The 22,862-nt window shown below is 37.0% G+C and overlaps 2 protein-coding genes across 3 annotated transcripts; one reads left to right on the top strand and one right to left on the bottom strand.

Moving 5' to 3' along the window:
* Positions 1 to 75: 75 nt before the first annotated feature.
* LOC143709657 (uncharacterized) lies at positions 76 to 2,972 on the bottom strand. 2 transcript variants are annotated; one of them, XM_077200226.1, is made up of 4 exons: positions 2,606 to 2,972; positions 2,140 to 2,274; positions 1,282 to 1,344; positions 76 to 817 (listed from the first exon to the last, which is right to left on the bottom strand). In XM_077200226.1, the coding sequence occupies exons 1-4, from the start codon at positions 2,675 to 2,677 to the stop codon at positions 788 to 790; spliced, it is 300 nt and encodes a 99-aa protein (XP_077056341.1). In that variant the 5' UTR covers positions 2,678 to 2,972; the 3' UTR covers positions 76 to 787. The 2 variants fall into 2 exon arrangements, with proteins under 2 accessions (XP_077056341.1, XP_077056342.1); XM_077200227.1 differs by having other exon boundaries at positions 1,282 to 1,347; positions 2,606 to 2,967.
* Positions 2,973 to 3,673: 701 nt separating this feature from the next.
* glrx3 (glutaredoxin 3) lies at positions 3,674 to 21,385 on the top strand. Its single transcript, XM_077200228.1, has 11 exons — positions 3,674 to 3,789; positions 7,604 to 7,712; positions 9,310 to 9,384; positions 11,208 to 11,409; positions 15,360 to 15,532; positions 17,300 to 17,361; positions 17,439 to 17,496; positions 19,190 to 19,242; positions 19,385 to 19,424; positions 19,659 to 19,751; positions 20,954 to 21,385. The coding sequence occupies exons 1-11, from the start codon at positions 3,725 to 3,727 to the stop codon at positions 21,002 to 21,004; spliced, it is 981 nt and encodes a 326-aa protein (XP_077056343.1). The 5' UTR covers positions 3,674 to 3,724; the 3' UTR covers positions 21,005 to 21,385.
* The last annotated feature ends 1,477 nt before the right edge of the window (positions 21,386 to 22,862 follow it).

Genomic DNA, 22,862 nt, shown 5'->3' on the forward strand with positions numbered 1-22,862 from the left:
AACAGCAACCATATATATACACATACTCACTGTATAGAGAGAGAGCCTGAATTGATACTAAGAAAATACAAAACATTTAACCAAATTACAATTTAATGTAAAATATTCTGGATTATGTTAAAAAGGAGAGTAAAGATGTAAAAGATTACAACATTGAATACACTGAAATGTTTTCTACAATAAAGGAAACAAAACAAGCAAAGGGAAATCCATTGAGATAAATCAAAAATATTTACAAAAATATCCTTCATTTCAAATGAAGCTGACATACAATACATTTTTTAACATTTAACAGCCAAATAAAATTAAACTGAAATGTGAAACCATGAATATAGTTGAAGAAAATATTTTTTTTTTCATGAGAATTCTTTCATTATTTAAATTTTTAGAAAAATAGTCTAAAAAATGTTTATGCAGTAGTTTCACTGACTACAGCAGTAATTCCTTCTTGGAAATCGAGACCAAGCAACACTGGGAAATGTACAGTGCAAAGATGTCAACACACTTCACTGCAGTGTAATCTAAACCATCATTCATTGCCTTTTCTGTCACTGGAGTGCATGTTCTTGGAATTTTAAACCTCATTGCTACAAAACAATCAAAGGTACTACTGTAGATAAAACAGTACTAGGTGAGGTGATTTGGAAAATGCATGAAAGGCACAAAGCAACGCGGGAAAACCCCACACAGTCCGGATAAACCGCAGACTGCTTCTCTGCAGTGCTTTTCCCTTCCCCGTTTATTCAGTCAATTCATTTTCTCCAGGAGTCATCATCGGCAATGCTGATCAATACCTCATGATGTGGTTTATATGGCCCTGCCAGAGACAGAGAGCAACATTGATGTGACACAGGTCAGCTTCACTCAACACCCAATGCATTATATGTATAATGTTCATTAACCCTACGCAAATTGATATTCATATATGCTGACTGTTCCCGTGTCGTAGTGGTTAGATCAGCTGGTAGGTACTCTGGCCTGGGGGAAAACCATTCAAAATGTGCATTTCTCTCTTGTCATGAATAAATATTGATTTGCAGGAAGTACAAAATTTCCAACGGCAATCATATTGCTTGTATCAACGCCGTCCGGTGAAAGTGCTGTAGGTAAACTGAGTGTGCGCATGAAAAAAAACTGCACAAGAAATTGATGAATGTGTCATTTTATAAAAAAGTGGCATGTTATCCACACATTCTTTCCCTTGTCAAACCCTTAGGTGGCATAAAAGAAGAGGGAAATATTATTTGCAACCCAGACAGGACAATATCAAATATTACTCACAGGTTCACCCGCCATACATCTGGGGCAATACTGTCCTGCACCACGTCCCGGGGCGGGTAACACCTGCTGACAAGCCCAAACACATTAGAGATTGAAATAAAGATTTGCAAATAGATATGCACCATTATTTAACATAAGATTAATAAGACTAATACGATGTTTTTGTTACTGGTACAAAACAATGTTACTTTAAATGTAAAACCTCACTTTATGGTAAACTTTAGCTCTTGTGTTCAATAAAAAAATATGAAATATTTGCTATATGTCTCTACAGTGCCATAAATCAGACCACCTAATAGACTGTGACCTTTAACCCCTACACTCCACATGCTCCATAAACACAAGAACATCAGATAAGAGCAATATACATGTTCATCACAACACTGTAAACAAGCGAGAGAGAGAGAGAGCGAGAGAGAGCGAGAGAGAGAGAGAGAGAGAGAGAGAGAGAGAGAGAGAGAGAGAGAGAGAGAGAGAGAGCGCGAGAGAGAGCGAGAGAGAGCGAGAGAGAGAGAGAGAGAGAGAGAACCCTAGTGCATTAAAAAATCACAATTTGGAACCAATCCTAAAGGATTTCTTTAGTTTTTTTTTTAAATCAAACTGGATATTGCATGATTTTTTTTGTTGGAATAATAGGCTATATAAGTTTATTTGAATTCCTTGATAAATAAATATAACAGGCATTTTACCCCATTGGGAACTATGCATCAAAAATACCTAGTTGTTATTTTATGTGCATTTTGAATCCTATATTTAAAAAATCCCATTAGGATCTGTCAGAGTTGCTTCCAAATTACGGTATAAATTCCAATAGGATTTTCGACTAGGCAGAGAACAGGCATGTGTGAGAACATATACCATGCCGGGGACGTTGGCGTTGTGTCCATTTTGAGGGCTGTGATTTGGGGCATCCCATGTGTCCATTGGAGTGTCCACCACCACCACACCATATTCAACATGCTCGCTGCCTCCTAATCCATTACACAGCCTTTTCTGTGAAATTCAGAGAGATGCATTAAAACTATATTCAGCTCAATGTAACAAGATGACAATGAGAGCAAAAGCAGCGGTCATGCCATGGTGCACACGGTTTCTATAAATCATAACAGCTATTTTCAGTGATGATCAGAGCTGGGTGTTTATGTACTAATAATAACTCATAACTCTTTTTGTAAAGGGCAACAGTCTGTGCAAATGGCACATAAGGTCAAACAAATGCTTTCCAAAGCAGACACATACGTGTTACAGGCATATTTAACGTTTAAAGCGTGAATTAAGGGTTAGTATATATTTAGTCAAATATTTAGTAAATAAGTGCATTTACCGCCTGTTTGTGCAACTGTTCATACTCTCCACCATGTCTTCTCTTATTCTGCATGGTACTTATGCAATCCATTGTTTATTTTACAATACTTAAGCTCGCAGAGTTTAAATTCAAAACACTTGCTGAATTAATAGAATCCGCTCAGAACTCCCAAATGAATCAATATGCAAAATCAAAAACCCATTGTATTCACCAGCCAAAGCCGGGTACTTTTAACCATCGCACATCGAGGCTGTTGTACAAGTATTATAAAATAAATAATAATCACTAACAGCAATTCTAAAAATACCGGTTTTGAAAATAAAAACAATGCTGTAGTTCCCCAGTGTGAGTCTTCACGTCCTGCTTTTATTCCGAATTATAGTTCCTGTATCGTTCAATACGAGTGACATACAGTGTGGGTCAACCAATCAATGAACAGTACGGGTAAACAGAGGCGGGGCTACGTCAAACAGAGCATTATTATTTGACGAGAGAGTATTGAGCGCGAATGAGTCGGCCAATGTAATTTAAAGGAATAGTTCACCTCACCCTTGTACTTTTCACACTTAAATTTGTTAACCTAGGGTCATTCTTAGTTTTGCTGCTTATCTTGTTGCGTATTTCACACTGGTCATACTCAGGATTTCCCAATGTACGAATGAAAACATTGTTCATTCTTCTTAAATCAAAGTGAATTAGTAAACTTTCCAGTTACAAAATGACACAAAATGCTCATAAAAGTATTGTATGATTAATGTGATATATTCTTCTTATAAGTCTTATAAGTCTTCTAAATAATAAGATATATTTGTGTGGTAATATGTATAACTTACAAATATTAATACAAATATTCAAGTGAAAGATTCAGTACTGATTCAATTTATTATCAGGTTGTTTCCACATACTATGCAATTTCACCTCTGAAAGAAAGTGTAAGAAAGGTGACTTAACTTAATACGTTACATATATCAAAAAAGCGTATATGTTAAACTAATATATTATTTTTAACTCAATATGTACATACAACTTTGTGTGGTTCGATGTTAGGGGTATCGTTTATCGGTTAGTAAAGTCTTGCGTCACTACAGTGAGTGTCCTGATGGAGAGTTCGGTGATCGCTTAATAACGTCTGGCAGCATGGCGAACCTCACGGACGCGACATCACTGAAGCAGTTTGGGGAATTATTAAAAAATAACAGCAAGTAAGTGAAGTATTTACAAATTTTCAAGTTTGTCGTTACATATAATCCAATTCGCACTCTCTTCATCTAATTTGACACATATACACGGGCAGAGAACGGTTATAGAGGCCTTTTTGAACGAACAGAATTAAATAACAGATGGCCTGTTCAGATAAACAAATACATATCATCTGTATCCATATGAATGGATTTTTATGATCGAGATAGATTAGGATAACCGATTAATTGCTTTTATATAGCAATATATTGTGTCAGCTGTCCTTTATATTTTTCTGTTTGGTTTTTGGGAGCATTTGAGAAATTCATGCTGTTCATTTACAGTCAGTCTAGTATTATTATTATTAGAAGTAGTAGTAGTAGTAGAAGTGGTGGTAGTATGCATATTATAGTCTCATAATCAGAACTCTAGGCCGAGTTTGACATATTTGTTTGACAGTATTTGACGTACTAATGCAAATGACTATTTTGTACTTGTCAATGTCAGGTCCTGTCATTCCAAATTTATATGCCACAACTAATTATTAAATGGGTATTTGACATATTTCCAGCGAATTTTACTTAATAATAATAATAATAATAATAATCACTGTTCAAACCTTTTAAGTGTTTATACATGAACTACCACCATTGTGCGAACCACTTAAAGCTACAACATGTAATTTGTATTAACCTCTTAAAGGGTTAGTTCACCCAAAAATGAAAATTAAGTCATTAATTACTCACCCCCATGCTGTACCAACCCCGTAAGACCTTCGTTCATCTTCGGAACACAAATGAAGATATTTTTGATTAAATCTGAGAGGTGGATCACTGCTACATAGGCTGCCAGAGGGAATGAAACTTGACGGCCCAGAAAGTCATTAAAGAACATGTTTAAATAATCCATGTGCCTACAGTGGCTCAACTATAAGTTTATCAAGCGACGAGACTACTTTTTTCCCGAAAAAAAAAAACATAATAACGACTTTATTCGACTATTCCTTTTCATTCCTTGTGGGCCTGAGACGAGAGTTCAAGAGATTTCCACGACGCATGCGCGAGAACTGAACAAGAAGTATTAGAAGAAGAACGTCCTCTTCTCAGTTCTCGCGCATGCGTCGTGGAAATCTCTTGAACTCTCGTCTCAGGCCCACAAGGAATGAAAAGGAATAGTCGAATAAAGTCGTTATTATGTTTTTTTTTTCGGGAAAAAAGTAGTCTCGTCGCTTGATAAACTTATAGTTGAGCCACTGTAGGCACATGGAATATTTAAACATGTTCTTTAATGACTTTCTGGGCCGTCAAGTTTCATTCCCTCTGGCAGCCTATGTAGCAGTGATCCACCTCTCAGATTTAATCAAAAATATCTTCATTTGTGTTCCGAAGATGAACGAAGGTCTTACGGGGTTGGTACAGCATGGGGGTGAGTAATTAATGACTTAATTTTCATTTTTGGGTGAACTAACCCTTTAAATAGGGAATGTGGAGGTACGTCACGCCGTGTTGCTTTATGGGACGTGGGCGCCATCTTTACAGGCACGATCTCTGTTTACCTTTGGTATAATAGTGGTTGTTTGGCTAAAACGAGGTCAAATTGAAGAAGAACGGAAGAAATGGAGATGTTTAAGGAAAAAGAGAAGGGACCCTACCGGGATAAACTAAATGCCACTGCCAAAAAATGTTATTTGGACAAACTATCCGCGATAAAGAACGTTGATACATCTGATATAGTTTTGGTGTTTGTAGCCTATGCTAAGTTGATTACTATTGTGCATAAAGTTCAAGCTATTTTACCTGAGAAGCAGCTCTCATAATTAATGTTAGCTTGCTATTTTCAGCATATTATGTTAAGTTTTCATAGGTTGTGCAAGAAAAAAATTGTACATTACTTTATAATGCCACAAGATGGGGTAATTTGTTAAATACAACTGTGCCTTATTGTCATAATTGAATGTTGACACATGTAAAAATTAGGGTATTTGGTAGTTTATTTTAAAATAGTTTGATGTATCTTTACCCATCCCATTTATGTGTACTTAAAGGGTCTTTGTGGATGCAATCAGTACAGAAACAGAGAAGTCACTTAATGTATTTATTAAGCAGTTATATAAAAACATGATTCACAAACATTTTAAAAAAGGCAATGAAAAAGATGTACAGAATATCAAAGCAAATTGTTAATTGAAAACATAATAAATATAGTTTGATTCATGCAATGTGGCCTGGCTTTATCATCTGCTAACATGAACCACAAATTCATCATCATTCATCAACTATCCTCCTAACTGTTAGTCATCGAGGAAAATACAATACACAACCTCTTGCTTTGTACAACTTTTAACAAACGTAGTATGCAGTGGAGGACAGTCTAAGTAAAGTTTTTCCTCATGATTGCGGAAACCCACGCGATCCGGCATCTTCTCGTCAGCTCCTCGACCTGCTTCCCTTGTTGTTTTTTCCAAGAAAGAAAGCTGAAAAAACGTATTCCGTTGTTCAGTTTCCTTCCTGAACGATCGTGTGACCAGCTATGGCAGTTGAACTGAACAACCATATCGACGTTTATTAAAATCCCGACAGAAAATCCAAACGCAGCCTCCAACACATGCATTCAAATACAGCGGTATAGGGCGCGATCCTGTAAATATGGCGGCGGACCCATAATGCAACACGGCGTGACGTCATCTCCACATTCCCTATAACAAAGGCGTAGGTTGATGACGCAGTGATAAGCGGAATCATGGAACTTGTCATCATGCCGATGGATCTAATAATGTTTATGGATGAGTGAAAACATCTGTGGCATGAACCAGGTCGCGATTACTAATAAGAGACAAATATCAGCGCAACAGGTGAGTCCCGCGGATATAAAGGAATGAGGACATTTAATTCTACGGAACTACCCGCAAGTGCTGAATTACTACATACACAGGTCAGTTTATTTAATGAATTAAACTTGAGGGAACGCAGCGCTGTTTCACTTGGTCTACACTATCACACTAAACAGCATTTGAGTGTGTTGAAAGTTATAGGCCTAATGTTATTCAATGTGTTAGTTTGTCTGTATGAGACTAGCAGTAAGCTAGATCAACATTAGAATAACATACTGATCATATTCTAACATTTCATCATGTTGAGCTATATAACATTAATTAGTTTTATGTACATTTGCTCACCTGTCTAAAAGTACATGCACGAGCGGCGTCTCTGTCAAGTTGAAGTTAGTCGCGAACGTGGAGCTCTCGGCATCTCGAAAACGCCACGCTGATATTGATCCTCATTTTAGTTCTCCTTTTGTCCCAAAGTCTGCTTGTCATGGTCCATAATGTTTGAACGAAAGAACAACAGTGTGAGCCGTTAAATCCCGCTAGACGTAACGCATTTGTCCACGTCTGTTGCCATGGTTACTATGGCAGTACAAGCGGAAAGCAGGGATAACGTGGATATTTTGTATTACTTAATACGCATTATTTAAAATTGTGATATATTTTCCGAATTTACAAATTCTTGGAAACATTTAGGATACTGTAAGCACTCAATTAAAAGGAATGTATAACACTGCCAGTGTGCAAGTGGGTTTTGAATATTTTGATTGTACCTTTAAAACCAAAAAATGTTTCTAAAAAGAAATTTAAAATGTTAGCTAAAAGACAAATAAGAAGAAGTATTTATGTTTTATTTTCTCCACATTACAGTATAAAATGCACATTTAAATGAAACTAGTGATTCAGTTCTACATGGATTTGCTTTAAAAGTGTATTTCCCTGATACAGTCCTTTAGATCTCAAAGTCTGTGATCCAGGTTTCTTGAAAGCTCATTTTTGTTTCTACCTTTCAGGTCCCTCACGGTTGTCCATTTCTACGCGCCATGGGCTCCGCAGTGTTCACAGATGAACGATGTGATGGCAGAATTAGCCAAAGACCACAAACACACCATGTTTGTGAAGGTAAAGGGGACCATTGACTCTTACAACAATGTAGTACAATAGCTGCTATTGTCTGGCAATATTTTTGTTGATAATTTTCATGATTGATTTGTGCAAACTATTGTTATACGGCAATATTGAAGTGCATTATTTGTATCTTTGGTGGAATTTGTTAAAAAGAAAGCTTGTTTGCAGACAAGTTTCCCAAAGAGTCCAACAGGCTCAAACTCACACCAGTAACTGCCAGAAATGTACATGTCTGGCTGCTGTAAGCAACAGAACCATGTTCTGAATATGCCGTTTTGTTATAATGCATTTTGTTTCTCATTGCAAAGTTATTCTTTTTTGCTTGCTATTTGGCCAGAAAGGCAAATTGATGTCAGCTTTGAATGAAATTATAATGTAAACATTTTATTTTAATTTCAAACCAAAAATGCTCATATAATAACATTCAAGGTCTATTTTTTTAAATGGGTACACCTATGACTTAGTACTTGCATAAATTATAATAATTAGATCTAAAGTATTTCCATTGGATCTTTAAGTCACCATGAAATCAAAAAGTATAGTTCTTTTTTTGTGTGTGTGGAATATCGCTGTGTTTATTATAAAGGATTTATCCATGCCCATCATTTTTTTTAATTCATGTGCACTTGTAATCTTTAATTAAAATTTATTTTTGCAGCAATTAGCAAACGATAACGATCCAATATATTCCTGATGGGCAAATTCAAGTCCCAACCTACGTTTTTCTCATCCTAGAAGCCGAGAATTCTTTTTAAATTTAGTTAATAAATTAAATGCTTTCTCTAATCTCAGTCTCCAGTTATTTTTAAAAAAAAAATTTCAGCACTGTTGCACAGTCAAAATGTTGCTCTTTTTGTTTAAGCATCTAAACCAGCCCACCAGTAATGGCTCAACCATTGGCTGAGTTTTGTGGTAGAACTCTCTGTTTGTCTGACCAACCACAGATGGCAGTGAGTGTTTGAGATACCTGTTTGGAAATGGCCATTATTCCTGCAAATTTTCCTGTGTGCTGTCCTCCCTCTGCTCCGGTTCCCAGCGGAGCGCATTGAAATGCCTCAGGCTGTGAATGACCTTACCCTCCTCATGGCTCTTAAACCAGCAGAGAGAATTTTTACCTTCTGTCAAGGGTTAATACTGTCTTTCATCACCCAGACAACGGAGCAGAAGAGTTCTTCAAGCAACAACTCTATATAAATTAATTATGTTTGATTCCTTAAAATAGCATGGAATATGATAATTTGTCTTTGCTTAATAATTTAGTACTTTTAAGAAATTAACAATTTATGTGTCTACAAAACTAATTTCAACCATTTACCCATAAGCCTTTAGATCATAATGTTTTTAAGATCACCAGAAACGTAAAATCAACATAAACTGTGTCCAAATTTTGACTGCCAGTATAGGCTGTCATCATTACATGTAAGAGCTGAAGCAGTTGAGTTTAGATAGTTCTCAATTCCATGTAAAAAAAAAAAAATCTTCTTGTAAACTTTCAGTGTGTGTGTTATGTTTGACATGTTGATGTGTGTGATGTTTTATTAATGTGAATTATAAAGAATCATTAGTACAGTAGTTTTCTATCTCTCTTTAGCTGGAGGCAGAGGCAATCCCGGAGGTTTCTGAGAAGTATGAGATCACTTCAGTTCCCACCTTCCTCTTCTTCAAGGTAAAACTCAAACATTTGACGTCAACTGGGCTCATATTGACCTAAAATTATGATTATGTGAGTAGGAGGATAATTAAGCCACGAATGAAAAACATACTTTTTACGTACTATATACATATGATTTAAAGATGCAATAGGGAGTTTTGAGAAAATGTTGACTTAGCCTGAAAATTTGAACAAGCACAACTTACAGGCCCAACCCCCTTGCTCTCTGCTGCTCACAGCCCTCCCTCCACAGCTCCACAGCTTAAAAAACTTAAAGTTTTATAAGCACAAATGCGTGCCTTGCTCTGTTCTGTGATGCACGTTCGTGATCCTGTTTGAACTCGTTCATCAAAATTAACAAATCTTTTTTCGAGTCATTTCGTTCGTTGAAACAACGAAATGACTTGAAAAAAGATTTGTTCATTTGGATGAAGGAGTTTTAACAGGAGAGTCACGAACGCGGTAAGCGCTCGTGCTGTGCAAGAGAGGGGTGATCAGCGCGTACACGAGCGTGATTGACACTGCTAAGACATTCCTCCTGGCTCTGATTGGTTGTTTCTGACCGGGAGCGGTGTATTTCTGCAAATGGCAATAGGACCACAGGGAGGAGCCAGAGGAGCTTGATATTTTTCACAGATTATCTGTCTCATATTCTACTGTCAGGACATAATGACAGTTTTAACAAATATTTGTTTACAAAAGTTACCTACTGGAGCTTTAAATAAGTATATATATATATGTATGTATAAACAAAAAAAAAACAATTGTGTCTCAGAATATCTCTTCTCGTGTCTTTGAAAATGCCCAGATTTTTAATTAATCTAGCTGACGATCATTTTAGGTGGCGTTTAGTCAACTGATGACTACAGCACAAGGAAAAGATACATAACGGGAAACAAATTAGTTTTACTATTTCAAAACAATTTGTGCAAGTGGTCCATTTGTTTTCTTTACAATAAAGTGCACTGATGAACCATGCTGAATAAATATAAGACCAGCAAAATGTATTTAGAAAAGAAAATTGAGTCTTAATTTCAGAATATATTTAATTTCTGTATAGCATGAAGTCCACTAATACACTGTGTTCTTTATGTTTCATAAAGCACGCTGATTTGTGCCAGATTTTGTCTAGGTTTTTCTGTACACACAGCTTTCATTTATGTTAGGTGTGCTGCGATAGCGTTTTGTGTTTATTTAGCAGAGGGAGGCGAGGTTAGAAAAACGGAGTCTGTTGGGAAGGTTGAGTTTAACGATCAAGTAATGTGAGCTGCAAAATCTCCTTGTGTTAGAATCAAGCAACTGAGAAATAATCGGAGGTTAAACAAACACACAGCTTGGCAAGACTTTCCCTCTCTTGGCGTAACATGTCAAAGAACCAGGAGAGCCTGCGGCCTGTTTTCTCTCTCTCTCTCTCTCTCTCTCTCTCTCTCTCTCTCTCTCTCTCTCTCTCTCTCTCTCTCTCTCTCTCTCTCTCTCTCTCTCTCTCTCTCTCTCTCTCTCTCTCTCTCTCTCTCTCTCTCTCTCTCTCTCTCTCTCTCTCTCTCTTTTTTCTCTCACATCTGTGATTTGGTTATTGCATCCTTACTCGCTCGCTCTCTCTGCTCCACTGGCTCTCTCTCTCTCTCTCTCTCTCTCTCTCTCTCTCTCTCTCTCTCTCTCTCTCTCTCTCTCTCTCTCTCTCTCTCTCTCTCTCTCTCTCTCTCTGTGCAAACAATCTAAACAAACTGGCAAGCATCCTAAAAAATTAATGCTGTTTTTTTTCCTCCCTCTCAATCTATCACTACTCACTCTTGAGTGTTTTTTATTTATTTATTTGTTTGTTTACCGTCAACCCTCAGGGCGGTGAGAAGATTGACAGGTTGGATGGTGCGCATGCCCCTGAGCTGACCAATAAGGTGCAGCGGCTGGGGTCCAGTGGGGGCGGGGCTGCAGGGGTGGGGGAGGTCCCTAAAGAGGATCTCAACGAGAGACTGAAGAGGCTGATCAACGCCGCACCCTGCATGCTCTTCATGAAGGGATCGCCCCAGGAGCCTCGCTGTGGTAAACACACTCGCATACACACACTCGCATAAATTAACATGGGGTCAGGGGGTTAGTTAGAGCAACCGCTGGTGGTGGAGTGAAAGGGACAGACTTGTTTAGAGTGCAAAGGACACATGTCTGGTTGTGCCACTATATCCCAGCTATGCCTTTTCCACCAAAAGAGTGGTGAGACTGGTGTCCAGTCTGGCTCGGTTTGGCCTAAAGTTTTCACTGATTAAAAATATGGATGTGCACGAATTATTCAATATTTTGCTTTGCTGGCTGTAAATGCAGTGAATCAATGATAACGTTTCCAAACATTGCCGAGTGAAACTCGATATTGAGTTATTATAATATCACAACCACAATCAGAAATCACATAAAATCCAAAAACCGAACCATCATTATTGACCAGCCGAATAAGGAAAGACAGCTGTCTATCACTGCGTTCACTACAGGTGAGCACAGCTGTACCCACGAGCAGGTCGAGAAGATAACTTATCTGATCTCGAGACATTCTTCCTTTTAGTTTCGTCGAGGGACATGGGTTTAAGAACAGAAAACACAAAGCAAGCGCTGTAAGAAACTTAGCTTAGCACACTGTTATCTTTGTGTCTTATTGTTATCAGACTGAGGAGCCAACTTTCACCCGAGCATTTGGATAATCTTGTTTTTCTCAACATTAACATGTGAAACAATATAAACGATTACCATATACCGACTCAAGTGTTTGTACATTCTAAATCTTCAATCTTTAATAGTGTTTTTTTTTTTTTTTTCGTTCTGCTTGAGCTTAAATGTTTTCATTTTGTTCACACACATTGTCTGGAAGAAAACCTCAAGATATATTGAAAGCTTGTTGTGTATATCGCCTAAACATAAGCTTGTTTAGAAATGGTGACCAAAAACGTAATGATATAAAAAAAAGAATGTCTTTCTCGTTAAAGTTTATTCAAATGAACATAATTGCATATTAATTTTTTGTATGAGCCCACATATTCAAATCCCTAATTTAAAACCAGCCTGTTTAAAGGTGCTCTAAGCGACGTCACTTCTTGTTGACGTTTAAAGTATTGTCAAACAAAACGAAGGCTAGCTAGACCCTCCCTCCTCCGCATCCGCGCACTAACCCCCCAAACCCTTCTTATCGGTTATTATGTTTCGTGGTGCGGGTTAGCCCAGTTTGTTTTTGTTGCCGTTTGTGGAGCCTGGGGTATCTGCAGAGACCGTGTTTTTTTTACAGTGTGTTCAGGGGACAGGCAGCTAGCGGATAGTGAGGAGATGTTTGTTGCATGTGACAAAAAATGTTTTGGCCTAAAAAACGCGTGAGATCGCTTTGAGCACCTGTAACCTGTTGATCTTAATATCTCCCAATACAATCAATGAAGTGACAGGATACATTCTAGTTTGGTTTTTGTCACGTTGCACAGCTACTTCCACGGTTTATATGTTTTGCGTTGTGCGTGTGACAGGGATTCCCAATTTTTTTGACCTAAAATGTTTAGTTGTAGTCCCCCCTGAGATTTGAAATTAATATTTCAACAACCCATTCACATGTTCACTGTTCTCTGATGTCGGTTATGCCATGACATGCAGTTAAACAAATAAAATATTTCTCAAATATTACATTGATGTATTTTATTCAAAGCAACTTGCATTGCATTCAAGGTGCACACCTTCTCAGTATTCATGCATTCCCTGGGAATTGAACCCATGATCTTGGCATTGCTAACGCTATGCTCTACTGTTTGAGCTACATTTTCACAATTTTATTATTAGCTTTCCATTAACTAACAAATATTTTTTTTAACAATCTGTTGACAAGGATGCTGGTAGATTTTGAAGCTGACACAAGGATGAACAACCAACAATGTTAATCAACAATAGGCCGATAAGCAGTCACTCCAAATAAGGAACTTGTTCTGCTTTTTTTACATCCAAGTTAAATCTTCACAGTGACAGCTTAATAACTTAATAGTATGTTAGTCTTCAGTTTGTGTTTAACTTCAGGCTGTCAGTGTGATCTTGCTGATTTCTGTTTGATTTGCTGATTTTCTGGCTTGCTTTTTCCTTCCTACTAACACTTCCTCCACTTGTCAAAGATGTGTGGTTCCGCATTGGAAAATATCCTCATATTAATTTCACCCATTCAAAACAAAGTACTTTTGATAGTTCAAAGAGCATATTTCGTCATGGACTGAGGCGCAGTTTACCGTTTGACGTTTTGGCTGTGTAAAGAGGAAGGTCTGGGGGAAGGCTGGCGTTTGCCATCCTGAGATCAAAATAAAAACCATATTGAAAAGTAATCTCAAACGTGATGTTGGGCTTTTAACAACTGCCAGCTCCTCCAGCTCTGCTTTATTAATAGAAGATCCTCGGAGTTTACGCTGCTTCGTCTCTGAGCCCGAAACCTGTTGCTCGGTGCCGTTGATGTTATTTGAAGCCATGCTAGGTGTCAGTGGGTCGGCCCGGCTCGGAGATATTATAATGTTGGAAATTATTGATGTTCTCATTCGCTTGGCTGATATCCAAATCAAGAAATAATGCACAGAGAGCAAGCCATGCCTGTCGGTGGCGTGCATTGGGTTCTAAACGTAAACGCGCTCTTTCGTTCCAACACGAGCGTCGAGCCAAATGAACAAGTGTTCGGCTAACGCTAACTTTAAAGCAGTTATGCATGTCGAATTAAAAGGTTAAGGGTCCGTATAGCAATTCAGATCTCTTAGCCTTTCTCGAACTGAGTGGGCTGTCCTTCAAAAGAGGAACGAGGCAGTAACATCGCCCCTCTCCTGGAGCAGAGTGGGCCAAAGCGAGCGGTCTTCGTCCCCTGTAGGTGCAGCCAGAGAGGGGTAAAGGACTCGGCAATCAATGCAGCATGTCTGGTGGAGTTCGCCCGGAGCCAGAGAAAGCAGCTGCCCGCCTGTTTGCCCGCTCTGATAGAGTCGAGCTAATATACCAGCAAATGCATAAGCACAAGTGAGACGCCTGAAGCTGTTTTATAATGAATTCCCTCATGAGCCACACAAGATGAAAATGGGTGTTTTACTGCAGGGGCTACACAGACTCTACACATCACCTTGCACATCTCGCTTTCTCTCTCTCTCTCTCTTTCTCTCGCTCTCTCCTCCTCTCGGTGTGCTGTTTCTCTTGCATCTTGTTCTCTTTGTCTCCTCCCATCTAATATCTCTCTCTCTCTCTCTCTCTCTCTCTCTCTCTCTCTCTCTCTCTCTCTCTCTCTCATCATCTCTTATTTTTGGCTTGTAGTCATCTCATGAACGGAACTTCTATTTAAAATTCAGAAATCATCAAATTTTATTCTGCGCAGTTCCAGCTTTCAGTCGTGTTGCCCAATATTGCATAGTATCTAAAAATGAGTAATTATGATTTCACTAAAAATTTAACTCACTGTGGCCTTTTTTTAATTTATTTTTTACATTTTCAATAACAGATGACCGTTTTATTACAATTATAGTTAACTAAAATCCTAAAAAAAAAACATTTTTGTTATTTGAAATAAACTGACTGAATTAAAAAAATATATATAATAAAAACAATTATTTCAGCTTATTGGCAAGGAAACATTTCTCGTTTTCATTTAGTTTAACTTGATGTGCTAAAATAACTAAGAATGAAATAAAACTTAATAAAAACTGTATAGACATTAAAAACAAACAAATACAATTGACAAAAAGCAATAATAAATCTAAAACTTAAAAAAATATATAAATAACTATCATATAAAAGATTTATTTGAATAAACAAATGTATTTACTTTATAAATGTGTCTTTTTTTATTAAAGCAAACATGTTTCTTGAAAACTTTAAAATAGTGATTTTAATAAAATGTTTTATGTACAATAAATTATTTCAATTTTGCAGTGACAAATCATTGTGACATTAAAAATATAATATGAACTGCTATAATAATATTTTGTTTTACCTTCTGTCTTTTTTTTTGTTTTTTGCAGGCTTTAGTCGTCAGATTATTCAAATTTTGAAGGACCACGATGTACAGTACAGCAGTTTTGACATCCTCTCGGACGAAGAGGTCAGACAGGGACTCAAGGTCTTCTCCAACTGGCCCACTTATCCACAAGTCTACGTCAAGGGAGATCTCATCGGGGGACTGGACATCATGAAGGTGCGATATGATAACAGTCATATAACAATAACAATATGATTGCGTTCAATGAAAATAAGAGCATAGCAGTGTTTTTTAGGGTGTGTTCACATTTGTAGTCCGATTTGCTTGGTTTGTTTGGTCCGTACCCCTAAACAAAAAAAACTTTAGTCTTGGTCCACTTAGCGTTCACATTGGCATTTTAACACAGAACCTAAATGCAAATGGATATTCTCACAACCTGATTGGTTGGTTTTTATTAAAGAGACAATGTGTAGTTTTTTAGGTATTTTACTATCTAAAATCAATATTTTTATTCTTAAATGTGTCCTCAATGGTGTACAAATACCACTGCCAATTATCTGACTTATCCTCGTAAACGAAGAATTTATTATCTTTATATACATGTGACGGGTAGGTCCACGGAGGCTTCCATGTCGTTCCGCCATCTCGAAAAACTATATTAGCAGAGAGGGACAAAAAGTACTAGGCCAATGCTTTTCCACAACGCGTTTTCGTTCAGAAGCAGCGTCACGTAACAGAAAGCAGCAGAAACGGAGGAGCAGAGCAGTGTGAGGTGCTTGTCACTGCCCCGGCAAGTTTAAAAGGCTGCATTGCACTGTTATTATTCACACTGTAACATTCGTTTGTTCGTTGTGTCAAGTTGCAGTTTGTTTGAAATAACAAACCTGTTCACCCAAAGGAAAACTCGACAAAGTGCTATTAGAAGACATCCTGTCTTAGCTTTTTGGTACATAACAGCTACCGTAGATGCAAGACGCATTTGAAAAAGCGAGGCGCTGGAGAGCACAATTCGTTTGAATGCAAAATACAATTTCACCGCTAGATGGAAGAAATCCTACACTATGTCCCTTTAAGTGTATTTCACGACAGAACTTACTGGACATCCAAAACAATGCTGTGTTTTGGGCTAAATGTCTCGTTGTATGTGCGTAGCCTACTAATGATGGCATTTTGACCAGCCTAGGAGTCATGAAGAGCTTATAAAGTGTGTAAAAGAGTCAAAACAGTGTCAGGAATCCCTCCGTCTCACACACACATTCTCATTCTCACATCTGCTGCGACGAGACGCGGTTCTTATGCCTGTACTGAACTGTGATGGGCAACATCACGACTATGATGAGAAAAAACAGCTATGCTTGAGCATTCTGTTCTTTTTAGGGTTGCATCTTGTGACATCATGTCCTGTTTTTTGTTTCGTTAACACGTCTTTGGTTCGTGTTCATATTTCAGTCGAACCACACCAGAGTTCGTTTAGAAGTGGACCAAGACTCGGTCCGCTTGTTTGGTGCGCACCAGGGTTCAGATGGCAGCGTGCAACGTCACACACGCACTAACAGATCAATCTCACTAGAGTTTATTTTTAATCAAACCAAACATGCCAAGTGTGAACACACCCTTGTGATTTTCCCATCACCAGTTACTTCATCGCTTGATGTTGTGCGTTTTATCCTGTGTGTATATTATGGTAAGTTTGCATTTCAGGACTTTTGACAGGGTGTGTGTTCTCGGCTAGCTGTTAGTAGCTGTATGTTGCTTACATTCCCAGCGAGCTCATTCTGCTTAAAGCAAGCAGAGCGCCCCTGCTGAGAGAGCATGGCTAGAATCCTCTCTTCTCTCATGAGTCCTAGAGGCCCTTCCTCATTAAGATAGTAAATTTACCTTTACAGAGAGGTAAAATATCTCAGCAGGGAGCTGTTAGAGCGTGGATGTGTGTGTCGAGTTGAAAGGGAGTTTGGATTCAAAGAAATTTTATATCCTCCACAGGAGCTGGTCGAGTCTGGTGAACTTGAGAATACTTTCCCCAAGACCGTCTCGCTGGAAAACAGGTAAAGACAGATACATGCACGCTCAATCGCCTGCTTCTGTATGACTGGACTTGATTAACCATTCTCTCTTCTGACAGGCTGAAATCTCTAATCAATAAATCACCCGTCATGCTCTTCATGAAGGGCAATAAAGAGGTGGGTGAACTTAACTTTTTTTTTTCTCGCAAATTTTTTCTCTATGAAACAGTTATTCAACCTCATGTCATTCCAAATCCATATATATATATATATATATATATATATATATATTTTTTTTTTTTTTTAACAGAACACTTTTCTCATACAACAACATGGTCATATTGACCACATCTGTCATGCTCCTTGGACAAAAAATAAAGCCATAAAATAAAATATATTTAAGTCTTAACCAGCTTTATGTGAAGAACAGACTTCCCAATTTAAGGAGTTGGTTCTCAGTTTAAGTAGATATACTCATTACTCAGTTGTTGGTCTATTAGCATTGGTTAGCATGGGTTAGCTAGCTGGTTGATGCCTTAACTACACCTTTAAGCTGCCTAAAAAACATATTTCTACATTGAAAGCCAATCGAATGTAAGGGTACATTTTGATGAACTGAACATTAATGCACCATTTATTTAGCAAACATCGTATTAAAAATGTGTTGTTATTATTATTATTATTATTATTACTATTCAGTGTTATTTTAGTTGTATTCATATAGTATTATTAATATTTTGGATTTGCTTTTTAATATTTTAATTTAGTAATTTTGTTATGTGCTTTTGTAATTTTTATTCGTATATTATTTTTTTAATTTTATTTTTGTTGTTGTTAGTGGTTGCAAAAATTCAAATAGTAGCCAAAGCAACATTTAAAAATGTTCATTTAGTTTGTTTTTCACCTGATTTATATTTTATTTAATTTCAGCTTTATTTCAATTAACAAAAATGTTTTTAATAGTTGATTGTGGTTAATGATAACATCGCTGTCATTATTATTATTATTATTAGAATATAAAAAAATGATAAACAAATATAAAAATTAATAAAATAGTAATCTACATTCTGCAATTTTTCATTTTTTTTGTTTTGTTAATATTATTATTATTATTAAAAATAATTTAAATTGAAATCAATTTTAAAATAATAAATAAACTATAGAATAATTGTATAACATTATTTTAGAACATTAATAAAGTAATATTGCTGCGAGAACATTCTCCTAAATTCCGTCCTTTGTTTTCCGATGATGTGGGTTTGGAATGACATAAAGGTGAGTAAGAGAAGGTTTTTGGGGTGATCTTTTCCTTTAGCGTACAGTAAGAGACTTGTGTAGGGGTAAAGAGGTTCTGGAAATCGATGTCAGGCGTCTCCAGCACTGATAGAGCTACTTCTCTTTCTTTAATGGAGGAGAAAGACCCCTCACCTCTCTCCTCATAACTGTATTGATCTTTTAACACTCACACATGAAAGACGTTCTTTGCAGTAGTTTAAAGTCTTTCCCCATGAGATCTCTCTTTCCTCTCGTCTGACTGGCTTCTCTCTCTGTCTCTCTTGTTCTGTTAACTCCTCTTTCTCCCCTAGTTATTGAGACGCTCTTCAGAATATCTTTTGTAGGTGGTTGTAGTTGTAAGTTTCTAAATGAAAGTTTGGTTCTGTGCTGGTTTGGGCCCAGAGGAGCCACTCGAGTCTTACGTACTCTGTGCTTTGTGCTTTTCCAGTAGTCTGCGTGTGTTTTGGTGAAGTTAAAACCTTGCTTCCTCTGATTGGCTTTCAAGCGCAGGGCATCACTTCACTGCAGCCTTTCATGATATGAAAAATGTTCTAGTGTTTTTACCCTCTTAACTCATGTCTTTGTGAATACTCAGACTGCCAAGTGTGGATTCAGCCGTCAGATACTTGAAATAATGAACAGCTCCGGGTGAGATACTTTTTTTTTTTTTTTTACTAGTCTACACATAGTTTAATTTAACAAAGCTCTTTTAGAGAATTTTCTTAACATTTATGAATTATTAAAAGCCTAAATGCATGTTATTAAACTATTTTTTTTATTAACATTTCAGTGTTGAATATAATACATTTGACATATTGGAAGATGAAGAGGTGAGAGTTCCTTCAGTTTGAAGTTTGTATTTCTATTTATGTTCTTGGAAAATGTTGTCTTGCAAAAGCAACTTCATGAAAGACTGTGTTCCAAAACCTAGTGAGCTCCCTGTATATTGAGAACTGACATTATGTTTAGAATATGAATTTGTTTACTGTAGAAATGTCCCTAAATGAATAGTTTTTTGTTTTGTTTTTTTTTACCAAAAAACATACTTTTGATTGTCTCCACAGGTTAGACAAGGACTCAAGACGTACTCCAACTGGCCGACATTCCCACAGCTGTATGTTAAAGGGGATCTCATCGGAGGACTGGACATAGTCAAGGTGAAGCGCATAACAGCAACAACAATACAAATAAATGTAGGATTAGGTACTAAAAATTGCAATGCATTTGTAATGAATGTAAATGATTATAGATTCAATAATATAATGTAATGAATGTAAATGATTATAGATTCAATAATATAAGTGTGAACTGCCATCTTAACCCTGGTGCGCACCAAACAAGCGGACCGAGAACGCCCTTAACAGAAGGATTGACATGTAAATAAACCAAAAACAGGAAATGATGTCACATGATGTGACCCTAAAAAGGACAGAATGCATATAAAATACTTGTTTTTTCTCGTAATGGCCGTGATGTTACCCATCACAGTTCGGTACAGGCACCAGAGCCGCGTCTCCTCGCAGAAGATCTTCATTTGTGTGTATTCGTCTTCTCAAATTAACCAAAAACAGGAAATTATGTCATTTCAACACAATGAGGCTGTGAAAGTGATCTAATGAGTAGATGAGTTTACCTGTTCGGCTGATGACATTTAATGTCCCCGACAACTTCTGTAGTCCCATTGTCACTTGATAGCAACCGCCTGTTACAAGACAAGTAAAAGCTTTAAAAAATCACAAGAGGGTATAACGGATGTGTTTTATATTTTAAAATAAAATGTGATAATGTCTTGAGTTGTTCACCACAGATCTTTTTTCAAGCGAAAACTTCAGGACGATGCTAACTGGTTTCCGGGTTTTGGCCTACACAAATACCTAATCTCTGCCCCACTCCATAGAACTGTTAAGAACATAAAAGTGATATGTACTGTGTGCTGCAGTGGATGTTTTCTCCACCAGAGGGCAGATAAAGCTTGCAATGAGCTCTACAGCCAATGCTATCTCTGAACCTAACAAAAACAAAAAAAACTTTTCAATTGTTGGTCAATGCATTAGATCCATTATCCACCAAAGTGATATTTATTTTAAATAAATGCAACACAAAATATAGCACAAATGCATTACATAAAAAAGTTAGTAAAAGTTGTTGAACTGTTAAAAATGTGTATTTGGTGACTTGTATTTGGATATTTTGTCATAAAATGTACACAAAAAATGTACTTTTTGGATCGTGACACTCCAGTGGAGAACCATTGCTAAAGGGGAAGGATACTATGCAAATTGAGACTTATTCTATTTTATTTTTACTGTATCATACTTCCAGATAAAAGGATGTAAAATGTGTTTATTTCATTATACAGGAGCTGAAAGAGAACGGTGAGCTAGTGTCTGTCTTGAAAGGAGAGAACTGAACTATTCCAGCACTGAAGAACATGTGTAACCTGCACATCTAACCTCAGGACTGGAGAACTCGGATTAGACTTATTCCATCCAAGTTTGAAACTTTGCTGTAGTAAATCCAATAAATCCCATTGTGTTCTAATCTGTTTTGGTTGCACTGACATATTTTAGACCTTGTGCACACCTGGTGTTATATCCGTCTCTGGTGATCTGATTACACGTGGGGTCAGTCGAGACAAATTAAAATGTACACCTGGTATTGACGTGTCTTAAATGTTAAATGTGTCTCCTGTGACAAAGTTAAGCCCAATCAAATGCTTTTTGAATGAGAAATGTCCCTTCCCTTGCAACCATTTTCAATAAAAATGGCATTGGGCATGATCCAAGTCCTAGACCTGTCTATGTATGGGAATTTTCTTTCAAATTTGCTAGTAATTTACTATTTAAACGCAATGAAAAAGTGTTAGTTCTTAGTCCTTTGTTGGGATGAGGCAGTGTGCATTTCCATTAATATAAATCCTGTTTTTCTTTAATGTCTCAGAGTCAATGATTTGGCATGTAAAACCATCTTGTGGGAATCTGTGCCCTAATTAAAGAGCTCAACTAACTGCTTTTCATTGCAGGTTGTTAGATTAGGCCAATTTTTCCGCCTTTATTTGAGTTTTATCCTGGATATGTGACCTCACTAATGAGGATGGGAATGATGGATGTACCACGATCACGTCTACTTGCTTTCAATTAATGTGATTCTTCAGCTTTTCAGACAGAGTGACTCTGCCAAGCTCTTGGGGACAGGAAGAACTCTCTTATTGTGATTAAAGATCCATAAATATTAATCAGCAGTCGTCGGTTGGTTGGGGGGGAAGTCGACCCACACCTCATCTGGCTTTGAGCCGAGAGTGTAGAGTGGCCATTATATTCCTCTTTCTTACACACACACACACACGCACCTGTGGTTCTGGGTAATTGCTGCACTCCCTTGATAACCTGATGGTTGTGCTGAGGAAACCTTTTAAACATTTCAACACATCTCCCCACAATAACTCGCTCAAATATTCATTGATGCATGAACTGAAACATATGGCAACCACTGTTCATAGTCCTGCATAATCACCGCAGGTACACACACTAGCACAGGCTCATCACACTCCCTTAAAGGGCAGGAACGCATTCCAGACAACACTATTGTAAGTATACACATTGTGAAGCTCAGTATAAATATAATGTGCACTACTACAAATACTTTAAATTTGATTTATTTTCAGTGGGTAATAAGGCATCAGTAATGACAGTAGTATTGGTCTCCAAAATGTGTCTTTTATATTCGCATTTATTACTGACATTTTGGCTTATTTAAATTATTTGAGAATTATTGGTCTGGTGGTTAAATTTTGATGGTTGAACTATAGCGGTATTACATATAGTCATTTCAAATGTTTTAAATTAAGTCAGACACTTCATAATTAGGGGAAAAAAGTGCTTTTTCTTGTCTATTCCGAAAATGAAGGTTATAAGAATATCTTCTTATGCATAGTTCAATGCAGGTCTACTATGATAGCATTTAAGATTAATTTAAACAAATAACAATTGCACTTAAACAAACAATAGTTTTTTTTCAAACAAAACTGTCAAACAAAAAGCTACTTTTTTACACAGTATTTTTAAGAATAACGTGCTTTTAGCAGTATATTAATTAAATTACCTTATTTGTTTACAAGCTGCACTCTTGCTTGCATTAAATACATTTGAATGTGAAAATGCATTGCCCTCTTTATTACCATAAAAAGCAAAAAAGTAGTTGAACAATTAACCGGTTTAACCCTGAACAAACAATGCAGCTTAGCCTTGTGGTTGTACAAACCATTGTCA

This window comes from Siphateles boraxobius, unplaced genomic scaffold (genome assembly GCF_051911475.1).
Source record: "Siphateles boraxobius isolate OS27281-9 unplaced genomic scaffold, OSU_SipBor_1 46, whole genome shotgun sequence".
NCBI classification, from domain to species: domain Eukaryota; kingdom Metazoa; phylum Chordata; class Actinopteri; order Cypriniformes; family Leuciscidae; genus Siphateles; species Siphateles boraxobius.

Excerpts from the sequence above, each read along its gene's own strand:
- LOC143709657 (XM_077200227.1), bottom strand. The coding sequence starts at position 2,677 with ATGGATTGCATAAGTACCATGCAGAATAAGAGAAGACATGGTGGAGAG. Across the intron at positions 2,275-2,605 it reads AACAGTTGCACAAACAGGCG|AAAAGGCTGTGTAATGGATT; the intron begins GTAAATGCACTT and ends TGAATTTCACAG. Across the intron at positions 1,348-2,139 it reads ACGCCAACGTCCCCGGCATG|CAGGTGTTACCCGCCCCGGG; the intron begins GTATATGTTCTC and ends TGGGCTTGTCAG.
- glrx3 (XM_077200228.1), top strand. The coding sequence starts at position 3,725 with ATGGCGAACCTCACGGACGCGACATCACTGAAGCAGTTTGGGGAATTA. Across the intron at positions 3,790-7,603 it reads TTATTAAAAAATAACAGCAA|GTCCCTCACGGTTGTCCATT; the intron begins GTAAGTGAAGTA and ends TCTACCTTTCAG. Across the intron at positions 9,385-11,207 it reads CCACCTTCCTCTTCTTCAAG|GGCGGTGAGAAGATTGACAG; the intron begins GTAAAACTCAAA and ends GTCAACCCTCAG.